The 17036-nt window shown below is 36.8% G+C and overlaps 1 protein-coding gene across 1 annotated transcript in view; it reads left to right on the forward strand.

Moving 5' to 3' along the window:
- CFAP44 (cilia and flagella associated protein 44) overlaps window positions 1-17036 on the forward strand; it is a 69869-nt gene that overhangs the window by 32361 nt on the left and 20472 nt on the right. Inside the window, exons 16-26 of the mRNA XM_088140894.1 lie at window positions 1248-1400; window positions 2126-2353; window positions 3196-3341; window positions 4801-5071; window positions 5921-5976; window positions 6962-7124; window positions 9437-9567; window positions 10233-10435; window positions 11779-11971; window positions 14527-14704; window positions 16020-16535. Of these exons, the coding sequence (XP_087997020.1) occupies window positions 1248-1400; window positions 2126-2353; window positions 3196-3341; window positions 4801-5071; window positions 5921-5976; window positions 6962-7124; window positions 9437-9567; window positions 10233-10435; window positions 11779-11971; window positions 14527-14704; window positions 16020-16535 (2238 nt within the window). The remainder of the gene's footprint in view (window positions 1-1247; window positions 1401-2125; window positions 2354-3195; window positions 3342-4800; window positions 5072-5920; window positions 5977-6961; window positions 7125-9436; window positions 9568-10232; window positions 10436-11778; window positions 11972-14526; window positions 14705-16019; window positions 16536-17036) is intronic.

A 17036-nucleotide genomic window follows, 5' to 3' on the forward strand; every position in this document is an offset into this window, starting at 1 on the left:
ACACCCCGGAAGACCCACACTAGCCATAATATAGAAGTGGCTTCCGATCTTCTTAAGAGGAGTTATAAGTACATTTATATTTTACCCTCTCTCTCTAAGGTTATATCATGATTTCCTTCTTTCCATAATCTACCCTTTCTAATCACCAAATCCATAAATCACCAGTTCATTTTTTTTCTTTTTTCAGCAAAAACTCCATAGGGGGTTTCCAGTCACTAATAAATGTAGTTGTTGATCTTTCTCTAAGCAAACAAGTTAATTTTGCCATTTCCACTAGTTCCTTCATCTTCCCCAACCATTCCTCCGTTGTGAGTGTTTCAGAGTCTTTCCATTTTTGCATATAGTAGATTCGCTGTGGTGATCATATATAAAAATAATCTTCCATGGCTCTTTTGTAATTATTTTCCCATTAGTCTCAACAAAAAAAGTTCTGGTTTCAGCTGAATATTAGTCTTTAAAATTCTTTGTATCGTTGTATGTATTTGAACCCAAAATGTTTTGCTTTTTTACAAGTATACCAGGCATGATAAAATGACCCTTCATGTTGTCCACATTTCCAACATAAATTTGAAGTACTTTTATACATTCTAAATAATTTTTCTATAAAAATTCTCTACAAAGATAGATTTTGAGAGCCAACATGGTGTAGTGGTTAAGGTGCTGGACTAGGAATTGGGAAACCTAGTTCTAATTTTTCCTTAGGCACAAAAACCAGCTGGGTGACCTTGGGCCTGTCACTCCCTTTCAGCCCAAATCAGCATCAAGCTTTGCAACAAGGCTGCTAAAAACAATGTTATTGTATCGTGCACTGATAGCTTTGCTGTAAGAACTAGGTAAATACAGTACAAAAACAAGTAGAACCTGCAGTTATGCAGGACAAATGCAAAAAAGAACAATACAATGCTATGTTTTCTTTGTTAAAGTAAAGCCTATTTTTGTCCTGTTTTTCAAAATCTAGTACCATACTTATGCTTGTTAGGGTATACTCATAAGTAAAGGAATTTTACTGTGTGAATAACACAGAGAATGACAAAGCAAACCATGTAGCTGGAGCTCATGGCTAATGAGCTAATTGCCAGCAACTGACTAGGAATGAATCAGCACAATGTAAGGAACATAAGTAGCATGGGTGGAACATATGCCTGCTGAGTGTTTCTGAGTGTTGTGGAGTATTGTTGGTTAGTAGCCTGGCATATAGTACTACTTTGACAATGCCTGCTATTTTTGTTTCATGTTCTAATCTGCAGCCAGAGAGCAAGCTCCTTATCCTCTGTCAGAATGGCATTGTTGTCCAGGTTCCTGCTCTAAACCCTATGGCTTACAACGCAGTATCTACCTATAGAATTAAAGATCTACCTACAGAATATTTTCGCTTCTGGAGCATCAAGTCTCGAATTTTGGTAAAGTGTGGTACTAAAGCTGTGGAAAATCTTCCATGCTAGAGTAATCTGCTTCAGGAACTTTCTGTTTGTCTTCCAGAGAGTACCAGCTCAAGGGTATATGGTGCTTCTAGGGCACATTGGCAGGCTACCTCCCACCAATGTGAAGATTTGCATTTTCAGAATGATTTGGAAGGAGGGGTGGCATTGGTGCCCCTAAGATTTGGCACCCTAGGGTAGTGCCTACTCAGCCTTAGTCTAAAGCCAGCCTTGCCTCCAGAACCTCCTGTCCTAACCTATACATACATCAAAAGAGACTGATTCAGGCATTCTGGAGGTGATTTATGTAGTTAAAATGTAGTATCAAGACATATCTTTTTCAGTTTTGTCTAATAGATTGTGAACTTATTTTTAGAAATTCTAACACATTAAAAATAGGACTATATAAAATATAAACAAGTTATATGCAGAATTAATATAACTTAATCATTCAAAATATTTGGTTTTTGGCATGGATGTAATTTAAGATTCAAAGATTGTATTTCACATGAAGATGGGATCTTCCACTCAGAGGAGGAATATTTTATATTTTTTACAGAAGTAAACAAAGATGTTTGTGCAACATCTTCTATAAGTGAAGTTCACTGTTATTTTTTCTTTAAGTATATGTGGAACCATATTAGGTATTACGTTTTTCCTTCTCTCAAGAGCCTAATCTTACATTGAATTTTACTGGTTCTGTAAAGAGAGAAGAGGAAATTAAACGCAGAGAAAAAGTTAAAGAACAGAAGGAGAAAGAAAAACAGCAATGGATCAAACAACAGCTGGAACAGGGAAAAACACTAGAAGAAATAGAACTGCCAGAAGAAGCACCTGTTGAAGAGGAACCACTTCCAGAAATCTACACCCCAGAAACTCCAAGTCCCATCCTTTGTGGGTTTTACTCTGATCCAGGGAAATTTTGGTTATCTTTGGTAAATATATTTTTATTTCTCCTTTCATGGAAAGGCATAGATTATAAACTAAATAATGCCAACTCTATATTTGGTACTTAAGTATTTTTCTTAAGTAAACCCAAATGTCACAAAATAGCATATAAGGTTATAAGTTCTTCAGACCTCTTCAACAGGTTTAGATGTAAATTGAGAAAGGGTGGAAGATGTGGGGGAAAGCTGACTTGATGCTGAAGTCAGCAAGTTTATCTAGCTATCAACTATGTGGGATGAGACATTTACATTAATTTCAATTAGGTGCTATGATTGCTTCAGGCTGCACCCAGAACTATCCTTAGGATTTCAGGGATGAAGAAAGAATGCTTGGGGGTAGCTGCCCCTACTGTCCAATTATCAAAATATAAAAAGCAACGGTTACCTAGATCTGTCTTCATCCTTAAGCAAAATACAAATTCCTGAGTGGAGATAAAAAAAGGTTTTTCCTCCCCTTTAACAGAGCTGCCTAAATAGCTTTGGAAAACTCATTTAATTCCATTGTATCCCAGATTTATTAGTAGTTTTTAATATCATATAAGGAAAGGATTAAACAATCTTGAGTTTTCTTAGCAGCATCATTCCCATTGCTGATTTGACATTGAAGAGATATACCCTTTCTCTGCAGCTGGAATGGGAAAGTATTTGTGTATTAGATGGTGTGAAATGTCACCTTTGGTGGAGCCCTTTGTGAAAAAGCAGAGAACTGGACTTAACTGTAATAGGTTTATTCACATCAGAGAGTAGAATGAATGTGTAAATATGGAACAATTATAGATATTTTCACAAAACTATTCCAGTAACTTTTCACAACATTGTCTTTTTTCCAGGGAGAATATGACACAGGATTTTTGTATCACTGTGCATTTTCTTCTGTGCAGCAGCAAAAAGATCCTGAGACTCGGCAGGATGAACCCTTTGATATTATCCCTATTGAAGATGCAGATGACAATCCCATTCACCGCATCACATTTTGGTAATAAGGCTTTTTCAGCCGGTAAAATGAGAAGGAATTTTATGACTGATGTCTAAAAACGTGTTTGTTTTTTGGTTTATTTTAAGCATTTATATATTCATTATAATGTACAATGGGGTACACACTGCTAAATAATGTAAAAATAGATTAAAGTATAATGGAAGATACATTAAGAAAAAAACCAAACCATAACTGATTTTGGTGTGGGTATTTTTATGTTTTCAAAAATGGATGTTCTTGATACTGTGTTTGATTGGGTAGTATTTTTCTTTTCCCTTGCCTCAAAATTTATTAAACCTCAGCAAAGTATAATTATTATGAAATCACAGATTATTTTACCAATTCTGCTTCTTTAACTGAGCCTATGGAAGGGCAAAATATACCTTTCCCCTTTTCATACTGTACTGAAATCCAAGCCTCTTGTATATGTTTCAAATACATTTCATCTATTAAGAGCAAATATAAAACTGGCTTCTGTCTTTTGAAAGCTCAGTCAAATTTAGGTCCTCCACCCCAGAGACACTCCTCTTACTTTCATGATGCATGTACTAACATGGAGCTGGTCTCATTGTCCCTCCCAAGATATGATATTTCTGCATGTATAGGTCTGTCTGGAACACAGAGAAGATGCAGTGAAGTTCAGAATGTGTCTTCAATTCAGGAGAGGGCAGGAGGGTTTAGTGCCTTTTTGCATGTGTGTAGATATAAGAGAGGCAGAATCCTCAGAAGGAGAGGCGTAAAGAGGCAGTAGGAACAGTCATTGTTTTTTGTAAGCAGTTGGCTTCTTGCCATGTCACAGATCTGTATTTGGCCAATTATTGATACCAAGAAAGACAAATAAAAGTGGTGAATATAATAGTGACTTTGTATACATGATAGCAAATTGTATATGGAAATTAAGAATTTTGAAAGTTCTAGAAACTTCTGATCTGCTCATAAGTTATTCAAGGGACATCCCCAAATGTATCAGGAGCACAACATGGCAACATGTTGCTTGGCAGAGAAATAATATTGTTATTGTTATCAAGAGCTGCAATGAAGCGCTCTGCCAGTTTTATCATCACGAGGCCTATTAGGACATTTCTATGTCTCATATGCTGTGGAGAGTAAGGAAGATGACCTTGATGGAAATATGCAAGAACTGTTACCTTGGCAAAAGGGGGCTGAAACATTTTTAAAGCCCTGAGAAACAACGTTTGGAAGTGGCTCAAGCAGACACCTCTCTGATTCACTGGGTATAACAAGGATGCAGGGGGATGCATGTCTTGCATCAGACATGCGAGATTTTATTATTATAGTTAATCTATAATAGTTCTAGTCTTCCTGTGGATTTCCTGATCTGTTCCCCCTAGCAGGGCTGTCATGCTCCTTCTGCTTTATCCCTAACATAAACAGATTTAGATATCAGTAGAGTATATGGAGAAAAACAATCATATTCATGTTTTGATTACTTTTGCAGCTCCACAGGTTTACTGATGTTTTGTGGGATGCAGAATGGATCAGTGAGGATTTACCCCCTCCATAGCAAAAATCTCTGTGTTGACAACATAGCTGGATATTGGTCATTTAGTTTGCATGATAATGACTATGGGCAAATTCAAGGGATATACTCAAGTTTTGATGATCGGTTTCTAGTAAGTTGTGGAGCAGATGGCAACATCTTTGCATATGATATTCTTTCTGCTGAGGATGTTAAGAAAGTCCTGAAAACTAAAGTACCCTCTCCAAGAGTAAGTAACAATCAGGGATGCATTTCTTTGTACATTTTCCCCTATCATTGAATACTTGCTGACTGGGAAATGCTCATAGCTTTCCTCCATAAACTTCTATCTATATACTACTAAAACTTTCATTGTGTTTATCTGTTTGTCTGTACCCTCAAATTAGCCCAAACAATGCATTATACTGCAACAATTTTTGAATCAAGGTACCTAAAATCCGCTAATTTAAAGAGTGCATAAAAAATCTGCGATCCATTACTACTGTGGAATTGAAATTTCCACAATGTTCAGACCAGTTTTATTCGCTAAGTTGTGGCTGTTGCAGCGTCCCCATGGTCACATGATTGTGATTTATGATGCTCCCTGCCAGCTTCCCAGAAGCAAAGTCAATGGGGAAGCCAGCAGAAAGTTGGAATACATTGCTCCTGCTCTAACTGCTTTTTTGCCTGCCCATGGTCATTCTGTTTATCTGTTTAGGTAAGTAAATATTGACTTATTATTGAAGTTTGTTTGCTACTACAATTATTTTTCTATTTATGGTATATACTTTTGTTAGATAATCACGGGACCATCCAGCATTGGGGTAAAAAAAATATGGTCAGCCTAAAATTTAATGTTAATTCTGGTCACATCAGACTGCACTACCTTTCTCTCAAAGGATGACCCAATGGATCGCAGGGTTGTCTAAATCTACATATTAGCCTTCTTTGAAAGTGGGAAGAGACAAGATTATTAGAAGAAAAACAGTATGACTTATAAAATATTGTGAGAAGCTATGTGGAATTCTATCTTAGATTTAGTGAAATCCATGCCAGCTATAGAAAAGGCCACTGATTGTTCAATTTTATTCTTTTGCAGGGGGGACTTGACAAAGAGAAAGCAGCAGATGATATTGAGGATGTTTGTGCCTATAGGTAAGGGTGCTAAAAGTGAGACATTAAGCTTTATTTTTGGATACCTGGTTTTCTGTTCTGCTTTTTAGGATTATTTTTATTTTTCATCATGCCCTTGAGAAAGGAATACATTTCCCAAATGAATCCAACTTTAATAAAATCATTTTTACTGGCACTTGGGACTCCTGCCTCCCTTTTTTCTGTGCTTGGAACATTACATTTTCTTTTGCAATTTTCTTTGAAGATACCATCTAGTGATTTCAGCAGCTCTGTACCTATAATTTCCAACATTAAACATTTGCATTTTAATACTGAAAACTTAAGAATTTTTTAAAATTTAAATTTTTAATTTTTTAAAAAAAATCTTTTTTAAAAACATAAATTTGGGCCTATTTCTGAGGATGGAAGGGGAAGTACTGAATCATTTAGCCACACACCTATACACTTTATGGCCAGGAACTAACAGTATAAAACATTTACTTTTGTATTTTGACCATTTAATTACCAGAAATACAGTACAGGCTATGAGAGTCCTGTTTCTCTCAAACACCAAGGTTAGTAAGTGGATGCCAAGTGAGATGCATCCCCAGGAGATTACCAAGCCACCCTCACCAGAAGGAAGGGCCAGGGTGTGAAGATCCAGAATGCTGCTGGGAGACCTCTGGCCATCCATTCTGTGGGCTCAGAGGTCTTCTACAATTACATTTCATTATGTTAACTAAGTTAATGTGTTAATGCCTAGCTAATGAACCAATACTATGAAAAAAATACTTTTTTTTGTTTCTACAACATTATTAATATATTTAATGCTTTATAGATGTATTAATATATTAAATACATAAATAGGTCTCTGACCAAAAGATTCCCTTCAACGAACTGTAGACTCCCTTCAACATAATGAAATACTTAGCATCTCTTTAGCCAAGCTTCATGATTTCACTGTATATTGGTTCCCAGAAAGGTTAATTGTTCTGCCTCCTCTTCATGTTTTTTCTCACATTTCTAGTATTGAGAATGCCAAGCAAAAAAAAGAACATGATCAGATAATGACAGCTGCAGAACATAAGAAATATTTGAAGAGACAAGAACTGATTGCTCTGAGGCATGAGTTTCAGGAATTGCTCCAGATCAATAGTGAATTGCCCAAACACATGCAGCTCCCCAGAGAAGTATGTATGTTCATTTCTTTTTTTCATGGGGAATAGGGATTAATATGGGTTTGTACCTTGAGTTTTACAACAGGTTAGAATTTATTTTTTATTGTTGGGTTTTATGTTCTAACTGCTTAGATTGGTTTTCAGCATACATAAAACAGCCAACCTTACTGTTGTTGAACAAAGTTGCTCAGGTTTGTTCCACACCCAGACAGAACTGGTATGCAACTTGGGTGTCCTAGACTCAGCCCTTGCTCCAAGGCAACTGTGGACCCTTGCACAAATACTTGCTGGGCACCAATTGTGCCCATTTCTAGATCAGAAGCCCTGCTCATAGTCACTCATGCATTGGTCGCTTCCCATCTGTATTATTGCAATGTGTTCAACATGGGGCAACCCTTAAAGATACTCAGAAACTGCAGCTGATCCAGAATGTGGTGGCATGGATAGCCATAGGTACACCTTAGTACACCATGTAACATCACTACTGTGAGAGCTGCATTGGCTTCCAGTAGGTATCCAGGTGCAATTCAGGGTTTATATCATCTATAAAGCCCTTCATAGCACAGGCCAGGTTGTTCTTAGGATTGTCTGTCTCTAATTATTTCTGCCTATCCCAGAGGATCTGACAGGGTGAGCATGCTCTGGGTTCCTTCAATTAAACAGTGCTATCAAATGGGATCTAGGAAAGTATGCCTTCTCTGTTGTACCTGCCTTATGGAACAGCATACCTGATGGCTCCAATCCTGGTGGTCTTCCCTAAGGCATTAAAAATGTGAATTTCCCCCCAGGGCACTTGGTCAGGAAGCTAAGGGAGCCTGTTTATTTGTGGGTTTGATATGGATATGTGTGGTGCCTCAAGCATGATTTGTTTTGGTTTTTTATTGATGTTTTATTGCTGTTTTTAATTTGTTGTTCACTGCCCAGTATATTCTTAGGAAGAAAAAAAAATTCTATTCATGATTGCATAGTGAATGCGTTTTTGTCAAGCTTTGATAGATATCTAAGCTGTATTTGAATTGCTTTATCACATAAGGTATAATCTATCAAATTATAGGTTGCTTAAGCATTTAATGAAAACAGGCCAAAGAATAGCTCTTTGGAATGAATGAATGAATGAATGAATGAATGAATGAATGAATGAAGAGATAGATAGATAGATAGATAGATAGATAGATAGATAGATAGATAGATAGATAGATAGATAGATGGATAGATGCAATTCACAGTATACAATTCACTTTCATAGGAACCTGATATAATTCAAGTCATTTGCATGATGACAGTGACTTGCTTCCCCTGTGGATGTCCATGGGTTTTTTTAACCATATTTGCAGAGCAAAATGTACATTATGAATAATGAAAGATAATAATAGGGAAATAATGGGAGATAATAGGCTAGCTTGGAAGTGTGACTTGAATATTTAGTGAGATACTTCTAAAGCTTTGGAGAAGGTGATAATCTTCTTGTTGAGGAAGGGAAACAGATAGCGAGAGAAAGAAGAAGAACACTAGGAGGTATAGTTTGACTAAATCAAGAGATGAGTCAAGGCAGACAGTGAATAAATCTTCCATTACTCCTTTGTCCAGATAAAACTAAACCCTGTAATAGAACACCTAGAACTTCTGAAGACTCTGGAAAATGGGAAAAACATAATAATATTGTTGAAAGATTGCTGTTCAATTACTATGTGTTAATGGACTATTGGTGTGAGCTTTTGAACTATAAAGCAGTCTTCCCCATGTGGGTCTTTCAGTGGTTTGGATCACAACACCCATCTTCTATTACTACTGGCTGTTCTTGCTGGATGACAGGAAAACTATATAAGTATCAAATTGGGGAAGATATCTGTACACCAAAGCCTGACAAAAATATGTTAATACATATTTTAAGAGTTTAAGATGGCCAAAGAATGTCTCTTTACTTTTTAACTTAAAACCTATCAAATGTTTTTAAAAGGATGACATACTTGATAGCTCCAGCTGGAGAAAAAGGGGATTATATGCAGTGGGTGAATGAGACACAGAATATAGATAGCGGTTTGAAATGTAGAAGCACCTTCACACAGTGTGAGATCCAAATGCTGGAATAGAGGATTTCTTTCTCTGAAAATTGCATATGCAGTAGCCAAAACCTTAAAGCAAAAATTATAAAATCCTACAAGTCTCCAGTTATTATTTATTTATTTAAATTTGTTATAGCTGCCCACTCTGGTAGACTCAGGGCAGGTTACAAAATCCAAAGACAATAAAAACAGTGCATGCTTTCCACCAAGATAAACTAGGAAGCGGCAAACAAATATTATTTTATCATTTACAATATACAGCAATTTGAAATGGACCACAGAATTCGTGCAGAATTGGACAGAAAGACTGCAAAAACAATCAGACTAGTAATGAAAGAACTGGCCTGGGAACAAGAAAAATATCGCATTGGGCTGCGAAAAGTACAGGAACGGTAAGGGCCATTTTTTTCTTTTATTTCCTTGAGATGTTTTTATTTCCTAAGATTTTGCTGCTAAGGAAAAAGAAGGGAGCACTATGTACCTTGCTTTGTACAAAAGGTGGAATATAATTCTTTACAATAACAAGAACTTTAAATAAATAAAGCAGAAGTTTACAACTTTTTCCAGTTTTGAAAGGCATTGGAGGATATACTCCAAACTGTAGTAAGATATTTTTGTTTTATTATTTGCTTTCTTTTATTCTGTAATCTGTTATTTGTATTGATATTTTAAATTGTATTAGCAGCCAAGAGTTGCTGTTGTAAGATGGGCAACCATATAAATAAAATGAAATAAAACAAATAAATAATAAATAAAATCTGATATTAAATTAAACTTACATTTACTTAAAATTAAATATAGTCAGTATGATTACTTTTCAGTTGAGTATTTAATAATTGTACCTTTTGCCATTTTAACACTGTAATAATTTGGTAACAATAATTGGAGATCACTGGATATTGCGACTTGAGCTTTTGGGAAACACATGTGACCCTAGGTCCTCTGGTTATGTACCTTTGCTATTTAGACTATTGTTACATTGATACAACCAAGACTGCTTAAACATGTGAGGAGCACAAACAATGTTAAAAATGCTATCTTTGCTTTGATCCTGCAGATTCCGGGGCAATTTGGAATATGACACCATTGTGGTCTGTGCCATGAGAAGTACTCATCGAATCTCCACATACAGACTACTGGCAATCTCAGAGAGTTTCTACAGAGCCAGAAAAAGAAGTCAGGCATGGAAAAAGAGAATAGGCAAACATGATTGGAAAGGAAAAGAAGGAGAGCAAAGAAAAGAAAGCCAAAGAGATCTCAGTAAGGGTTTACAAAAGTGTGGCAGAAATACTGCATCATAACGCACACATTACCTTGCATTCTTCTTTATGGTTCTATATCAGCAGAAGTTTTGTCAGATGGTATCTTTGCCCTGTCTTGCAACTTGTCTCTTACATTGCACAGAACAGTTTCCCATGCAGAAGTATTAACTACAAATCGTAAAATGTAATATTTATTCAAACCTTGATTAATGTATTTGCTTCCTACAAGTGTGTACTGAGATAACAAGTTGTCCTAATTACATTTTTCCTAATAATATTAATGCCTTCTTTATTTTTATTATGATGGTGAACTTTTAAAGTTTTCATTGCATTATACATTATTTTAACCATTCCCTGCATAAAATTTACAAGGATGAATGGCAGTTTAAGGTGTTTTAATCCATCATGCAATAGGTAATAATAAATTACTTCAAGAATTCTCTCTATAACAAAAGAAAGAAAGAGGAAGGGAGGGAAATTAATTTTGCTAATATAGAAGCATAGCATTTTTAAGCAAAATGATGAATGGGTGTAGAGGGTTTTTTGTTTGTTTTGGGGGGATTATTGTTATTTTTGAAGCTTTATTAGGTCTACCAGTTGGAAAGAAATTTGCTTTGTTTCTGCAAACTATGAGCTGGAAATAACTTTTTGCTAAAATTAGTATATCTGAATTCAGAGTAAACATGGGAGGAACTTCTTGCTAAATCGCACTCATGGTTGACTTTGTGTAAACCTTCTGGAATTGTACTTTGCAGGCAGATTGATAATTATTGTTGCAGCAACTGTGTAACTTCCTTTATTCAGGAAATGGCTTGTTTGGGAATGTTAATGGGCGCTAAAGACTAATATTTTGAGATCTATACTAAGTATCTGAACTGGAGAGGGCGTATGTTTATAAAATGAGTAGAGGTTTGAGGTATGGGGCATGCAAAAAGTTGAAAGGATTTGAGATGCACTGGGGTCTGTCTTCAGAGGAATACTTTTGGCAGTAGATCTTCTGCCTGGGAAAAAAGCATATTTGGTTTGCTTTCATTTAAATTATATATATTATTAAAATCCAGAAATCCTCCAGTGCTCTGTTCTGTAAAGGAAACTAAACCCAGGTAGGGAAGACAAGAATGGACACCTAGTTTTAATATTACTTTAGTTTGGTAGAACCAATAGATATCTGGTTGGTTTTCTTTTTAAGATGAATTCAAAGAATAGCCCCCCTTAACATTTAAAATAATACTAAAATGGTTTCTTAAGTTTGCTTTATTTTTGGCAAACTATGAGCTGGAAATAACTTTTTGGATGCCTACAGAAGCAACTTACATTACTTTTTAAAATGTATTTGTACAGGGACAATATTTGCAACCCAGGCTACCATTACTGAGGAAGAACCAGAAACTGAAAGAATGAAGAAAAAAACTCATCCTCAGACAGCGGCAAGCCGTATTGTTGAAAATCGAATGGAAAAACTTAGGAAAATCATTGAGAAAGCAGACAGAGCCAAAGCTAAAATCCAGCAAAGAAAAAAGGAGTGGGATGAATTGTGAGTAACCAAGACATAAGCATAATCTCCTCTTTGGAGCATGATTAAAAACATTTTTCTTAAAGTAGAAATAGTTTCTGAATTATTGTATATAATAATATTGAAATACAATCATTCCCAATCTGGCAATTTGATCTGGAGTGATTTGATCTGGAGCACTTGATGATTGGAAAGCACTCCATTTCGACACAGAGCTCTAAATATAGCTAATTTCTGGTATTTAGATTAATTTATTTTATCTTTATTTATTTATTAGATTTGTTTATGTGACTCTGGGCAGTTCACAACAATTAAAAACAACAGCAATAAAAGACAATAAAAATAGAAATAAATGCCCCAAACATCTAACCATATTAAAACCACAATTGAAAGTGGTTAAACACAAAACATAATCACAATCAGCAGGTGAATACAGCCATGCATTCCACTCAGTACAACTATTGAAAAGGCTTACCCCTACAACCAGATCCCAAGGCACGTTGACACAGCCATGTTTTCAGGCCTTTCCTAAAGGCCAGAAAGCTACGGGACGATCTAAGTTCTGGGGGAATGATGTTCCAAAGGGCAAGTGCCATGGCAGAAAAGGTTCTTCCAGGGTTTTGTCAGATGACATTCCTTTGCAGATGGGACCCATAACATGCCTCTCCTGCCAAATCTGATGGGACAGGTAGATGTAACCAGGAAGAGGTGGTCCCTCAAATATCCTGGTCCCATGGCATGTAGGGTTTTATAGGTCATTACCAGCACCATGGATTGCACCTAGAGACACACTTGTAGCCAGTGCAATTTGTGGAACAGAGGTGTAATCTGCACTGCTTGAGGAGCACACAAAACTGCCCATGCTGCTGCATTTTGCACCAGCTGCAGCTTCTGAATGTTCTTCAAGAATAGCCCCATGTAGAGCATATTACAGTAATCCATTCGGGAGGTAACCAGGCCATGAGTGACTGAGAGCAGAGCCTCCAGTCCAGGAAAGGGCACAACTGGTGTACAACACAAAGCTATGCAAAGGCCCTCCTGGCCACAGCTACCACCTGCTCTTCAAGCAGGAGTCAAGAGTCCAGGAGAACCCCCAGATTGTGAACAAGGTCTGTTTGGGGCAGTGCCACCCCATTCAAAAAAAAAAAAGTTGGTAACTCCCGGGAACCTGAAGGCCCACAACCTGAAGCTACTCAGTCTTATCAGGGTTATGCTGAAGCCTGTGTTCCCCATCCAACCCCCCACAGCCTCTGGACACCGAGACAGGACATCAACAGCATCATTTAGTTCGCCAGGGGCAGAGATGTAAAGCAGGCATGGCATTGGATGATCTTACCCAGTGGCTTCATGTAGTTGTTAAACAGGAGTGGAGAGAGCACTGAACCCTGCAGAACCCATCAAGCAGGGGTTGAGGATGGAATCTCTTCACTCCCAATCAACACTGACTGGAACAGACCTTGGAGGAAGTAGGAGAACCAGCACAATACAGTACAGCCCACCTGCAACCCCCAAAGCCAGTCTAGGAGGAACCCATGCTCGGTGGTATTGAAGGCTGCCAAGAGATCAAGAAGAGCAAGGATGTGCTACCCCGATACCACTTCCACCAAAAAGTCATCCAGAAATTTGACCTATGCTGTTTCAGTCCCATACCCAGATCTGAAACTGAACTGAAAGGGGTCCAGGTAATCTGCTTCATCTAGGATCTTCTGAAGCTATTGTATGACCATCTTCTCAACAAGTTTAATGCCAATATTCATTAGCATATTCTTTAAATTATAATCTTACTAAGTTAATTGAAGAGTACTAATATTCCTGTCTGGGAAACAAAAGTTCCTGATTTTCTTACATATACACTCATGTTCCTCACCCCACCTTATCCTGCTTTCAAATTCTGATTTATTAATGGCAACAATGTTTATATCTTGGTTGTCTTAAAGACATAGAAGTGATGGTATATCATGTGAGCAGCTTAAGCACAGTGATAGGAACAGAGATGACCAGGTTACAAAGTGATAGCACCACTTACCTGATCCACTAAACCACACATGGTAATTGATCAGCCCACACAACTTTAAGCAAGTCTGAAGAGTTCTTTATAGTTATTTCTGTCACTCAAATGCAGAATGGCCACCATTTTGGGTTAACATAAATTGAAAATAGTTTTACTGAGCATGGGAAATCATAGAGAACCCTTTGTCTCTGGTTAAAGACCTATGTAGGGCTGGATATAGCATACAGCTAACCACCCTATGTGGTATAGCTTGTCAAACTGTATTTTGGATGGTAGTAGATTTTGAGTGGGAACAGATAGTTCCAATAAACCAGAATTTGACCAACTGAGATGTTTGTCTGTACGTACTTCATTGGAATTTCTCTGTCATTTCCATGGGTCATGGCAGTAGATTATGCAAATACTTGAATACCTTCAACTATTTTCTGCTTTGAGCTTAATATACTGTATTTCATCAGGACTTAAGAGAGAGCTGGGTTGTTATAATAGTTCTGTTTCTTTGATGACTGAAAAATATCAAAACAGATTAATTACTGTTATGTAATATTTTATTGATACTTGGCAGGTTCAAGAGCAAACCAAGTGATAACTATGAGGATCCTCAAGATGTAGCAAATATCAAAGAAGCTCAAGAGAACATGGGAGACTTCAAATTAAAAACTGCCACTAACTACAAAATTCCTGAGCATATGAGAATGAATGCTGATAAAAAAACAAGCCAGCTGCAAGCTTTAGAAGTGGCTGTAAGTAAAAGAGTTGATCTAAATTATGTGATTTCTCTTCTCCCAGAAAGGCTTTTACTGTGGCAAAATTAAGCTGTAGCCCGTATTTGTTTATTGACTGTTTTATAATTCAGTTTTTGGCCCAGAAAACTTTGAAAGGTAATTTAACAATTGCCAGAACTGAATCTGTCCATCTGGTCTCTTAATTGAGAGAGGGGCTGCTGAAAGTTCCCTTCCGTCATAAGGTTTGCAGGATGGGAGGCAGCAGGCGTTCTCTATAATTGCCCCCTCCTTCTGGGATACTCTCCCTCCAGCAATATCTGTAGCCTTGCCTTGCTGTAGTTTCATGAACAGGTTTAAGTTATTAAGTGCTTTCTGTCTCAACTGACTAACTGTGGGTACCTATTTTGCGTTGTATTTGGGTTTTATCTTTACTTTCTGAGAGAGTTCTTTGTTTTTGATACTGTTCTGGATTTTTTTTTTTTTTTTAATGTTGTATGCTCCCCAAAGTCCTTTGGGATTGTAGTTGGTTATAAGTACTTTAAAAAAAAATGAAGCAAATGCATTTAAAATAACTAAAGTAATAGAATTATATAAATATAGTTGAAAAGGTGCCAAGGAGATGCCTAGGAACAATATGGTTTCAGATAATAGTTGTCTTTTGATGACACACTTAGTTAATAAGTATCATCACCTTAATATCCTGCGCTTTAACCAAGCTTAGCGACTTACCATTTTGTCTGAATCTGAAACAATTGCCATTCAGAGGTTCCAGAAACCAAGATCTTAATTCAGAATACTGCATTCTATATTCCAAGTGTTCATCTTACTAAGATCAACATATTTTCTGCCTATAAGATATCATAGTTCTTATAAAGGAAATCAGCACAAATATATTTGGTACATTAAATGTAGAGAGCCAGTTTGGTGTAGTGGTTAAGACATCAGTCTAGAAACTGGGAGACTGAGTTCTAGTCCTGCCTTTGGCACAAAGCCAGTTGGGTAACCTTGAGCCAGTCACTCTTTCTCAGCCCTAGGAAGCAGGCAATGGCAAACTACTTCCAAAAACCCTAGACCATACAGTCACCAGGAGTCAAAAACAGAGTTGAAGGCACCAAAACAAACAAACGAACAAAGAAAAAACCCCGACCACATTAAATGTAGCACCTATGTACACTGAACTTTCTGTGGTATCCAACAAAAGAGAAATGCAGCAGGTTTCATTTGCATAGTGTTTTGAATATTCAGGTTTAGATTACTGCATTTTGGAAAAACTATCCAATTATTAATAAAACATTTGCTACCTAATGAAAGTGACCTGTTCTCTCCTTTTCAGATACATGAGAAAAAGGTGACGATGAACAAATGGATAGTGTCTCTCCGAGATCTTAAAGTTGCGATTATAGAAGAGATTCAGTGTGTAGTACAGGAACTGAAAGCTATACAATCATCTCTGGATCCCTCCAAACATCTACCTATACCTCCAGTTCCTCAACTTCTTCCAGAAGAGACACCAGAAAAACATTTCCAATATGACCGTGACATGCTTTTGAAGTTCAAACAAGAAGCAGAAGACCAAGAGAAGCTCAAAAAATCAATGTCACTGATTCGTTCAGTAGAGTCTGCAAATATAGGGGGATTTGGAGGAGGATTTTTTCATGTCTCTTCAACCAAGGAAATAGATACTAGTCGGGCTTTGAGTTTAAAACCAGGGAGATCACCATCTGGAATTGCTGTAGTATCACATAAAATATTTGAGATTGAGCAGGTAGAACCAACAGATCTGAAATTGGAAATCACACAGCGGGAGGAGATAAGAAATGTTCATCTGCAGGAGACCTTGATCAAGAGGGTAAGAGGTGACAGAAATGGTTTTGAAGCTATTATGCAAGCAAAGTTGTTTCCCGTAATCTCTCATGTTTCTATGTTTTTGTTTCTGCTAATTAAAATATTAATATAACAATACTTATTGTATACCTTTTGAAGCAGAATTGTTTAAAACAATATTATAAAATAAAGACGTCCCATAAAATATGTCAGCAATTGGTCCATTTCTAATAAGATTTTGAAATCAAGATTCATACAGTATCTCATTCATGTTCAGCCTTTGCATGCAATCAATATTCACAATATTCTAACAGAAAGAAGGGTTCCATCAACAACACTAGGTAGTTTTTCTTAAATTTGGTCTTAAGACCAAACTTCCCTAATTTGATGTCCTCCAGATGTATACAGTTGGAGCACCGATAATCATTATCAGAAAGACACATTGGCAAGGGATTACAATAACTGAAATTGTACAAATCTGGACTTCAGCATATTGCGGAAAGCTGCCCTATACCAATCTTGTGAC

This window comes from Python bivittatus, unplaced genomic scaffold (genome assembly GCF_059951505.1).
Source record: "Python bivittatus isolate LINGU-HERP-01145 unplaced genomic scaffold, Pbiv_v1 ctg000340_np1212, whole genome shotgun sequence".
NCBI lineage: Eukaryota > Metazoa > Chordata > Lepidosauria > Squamata > Pythonidae > Python > Python bivittatus.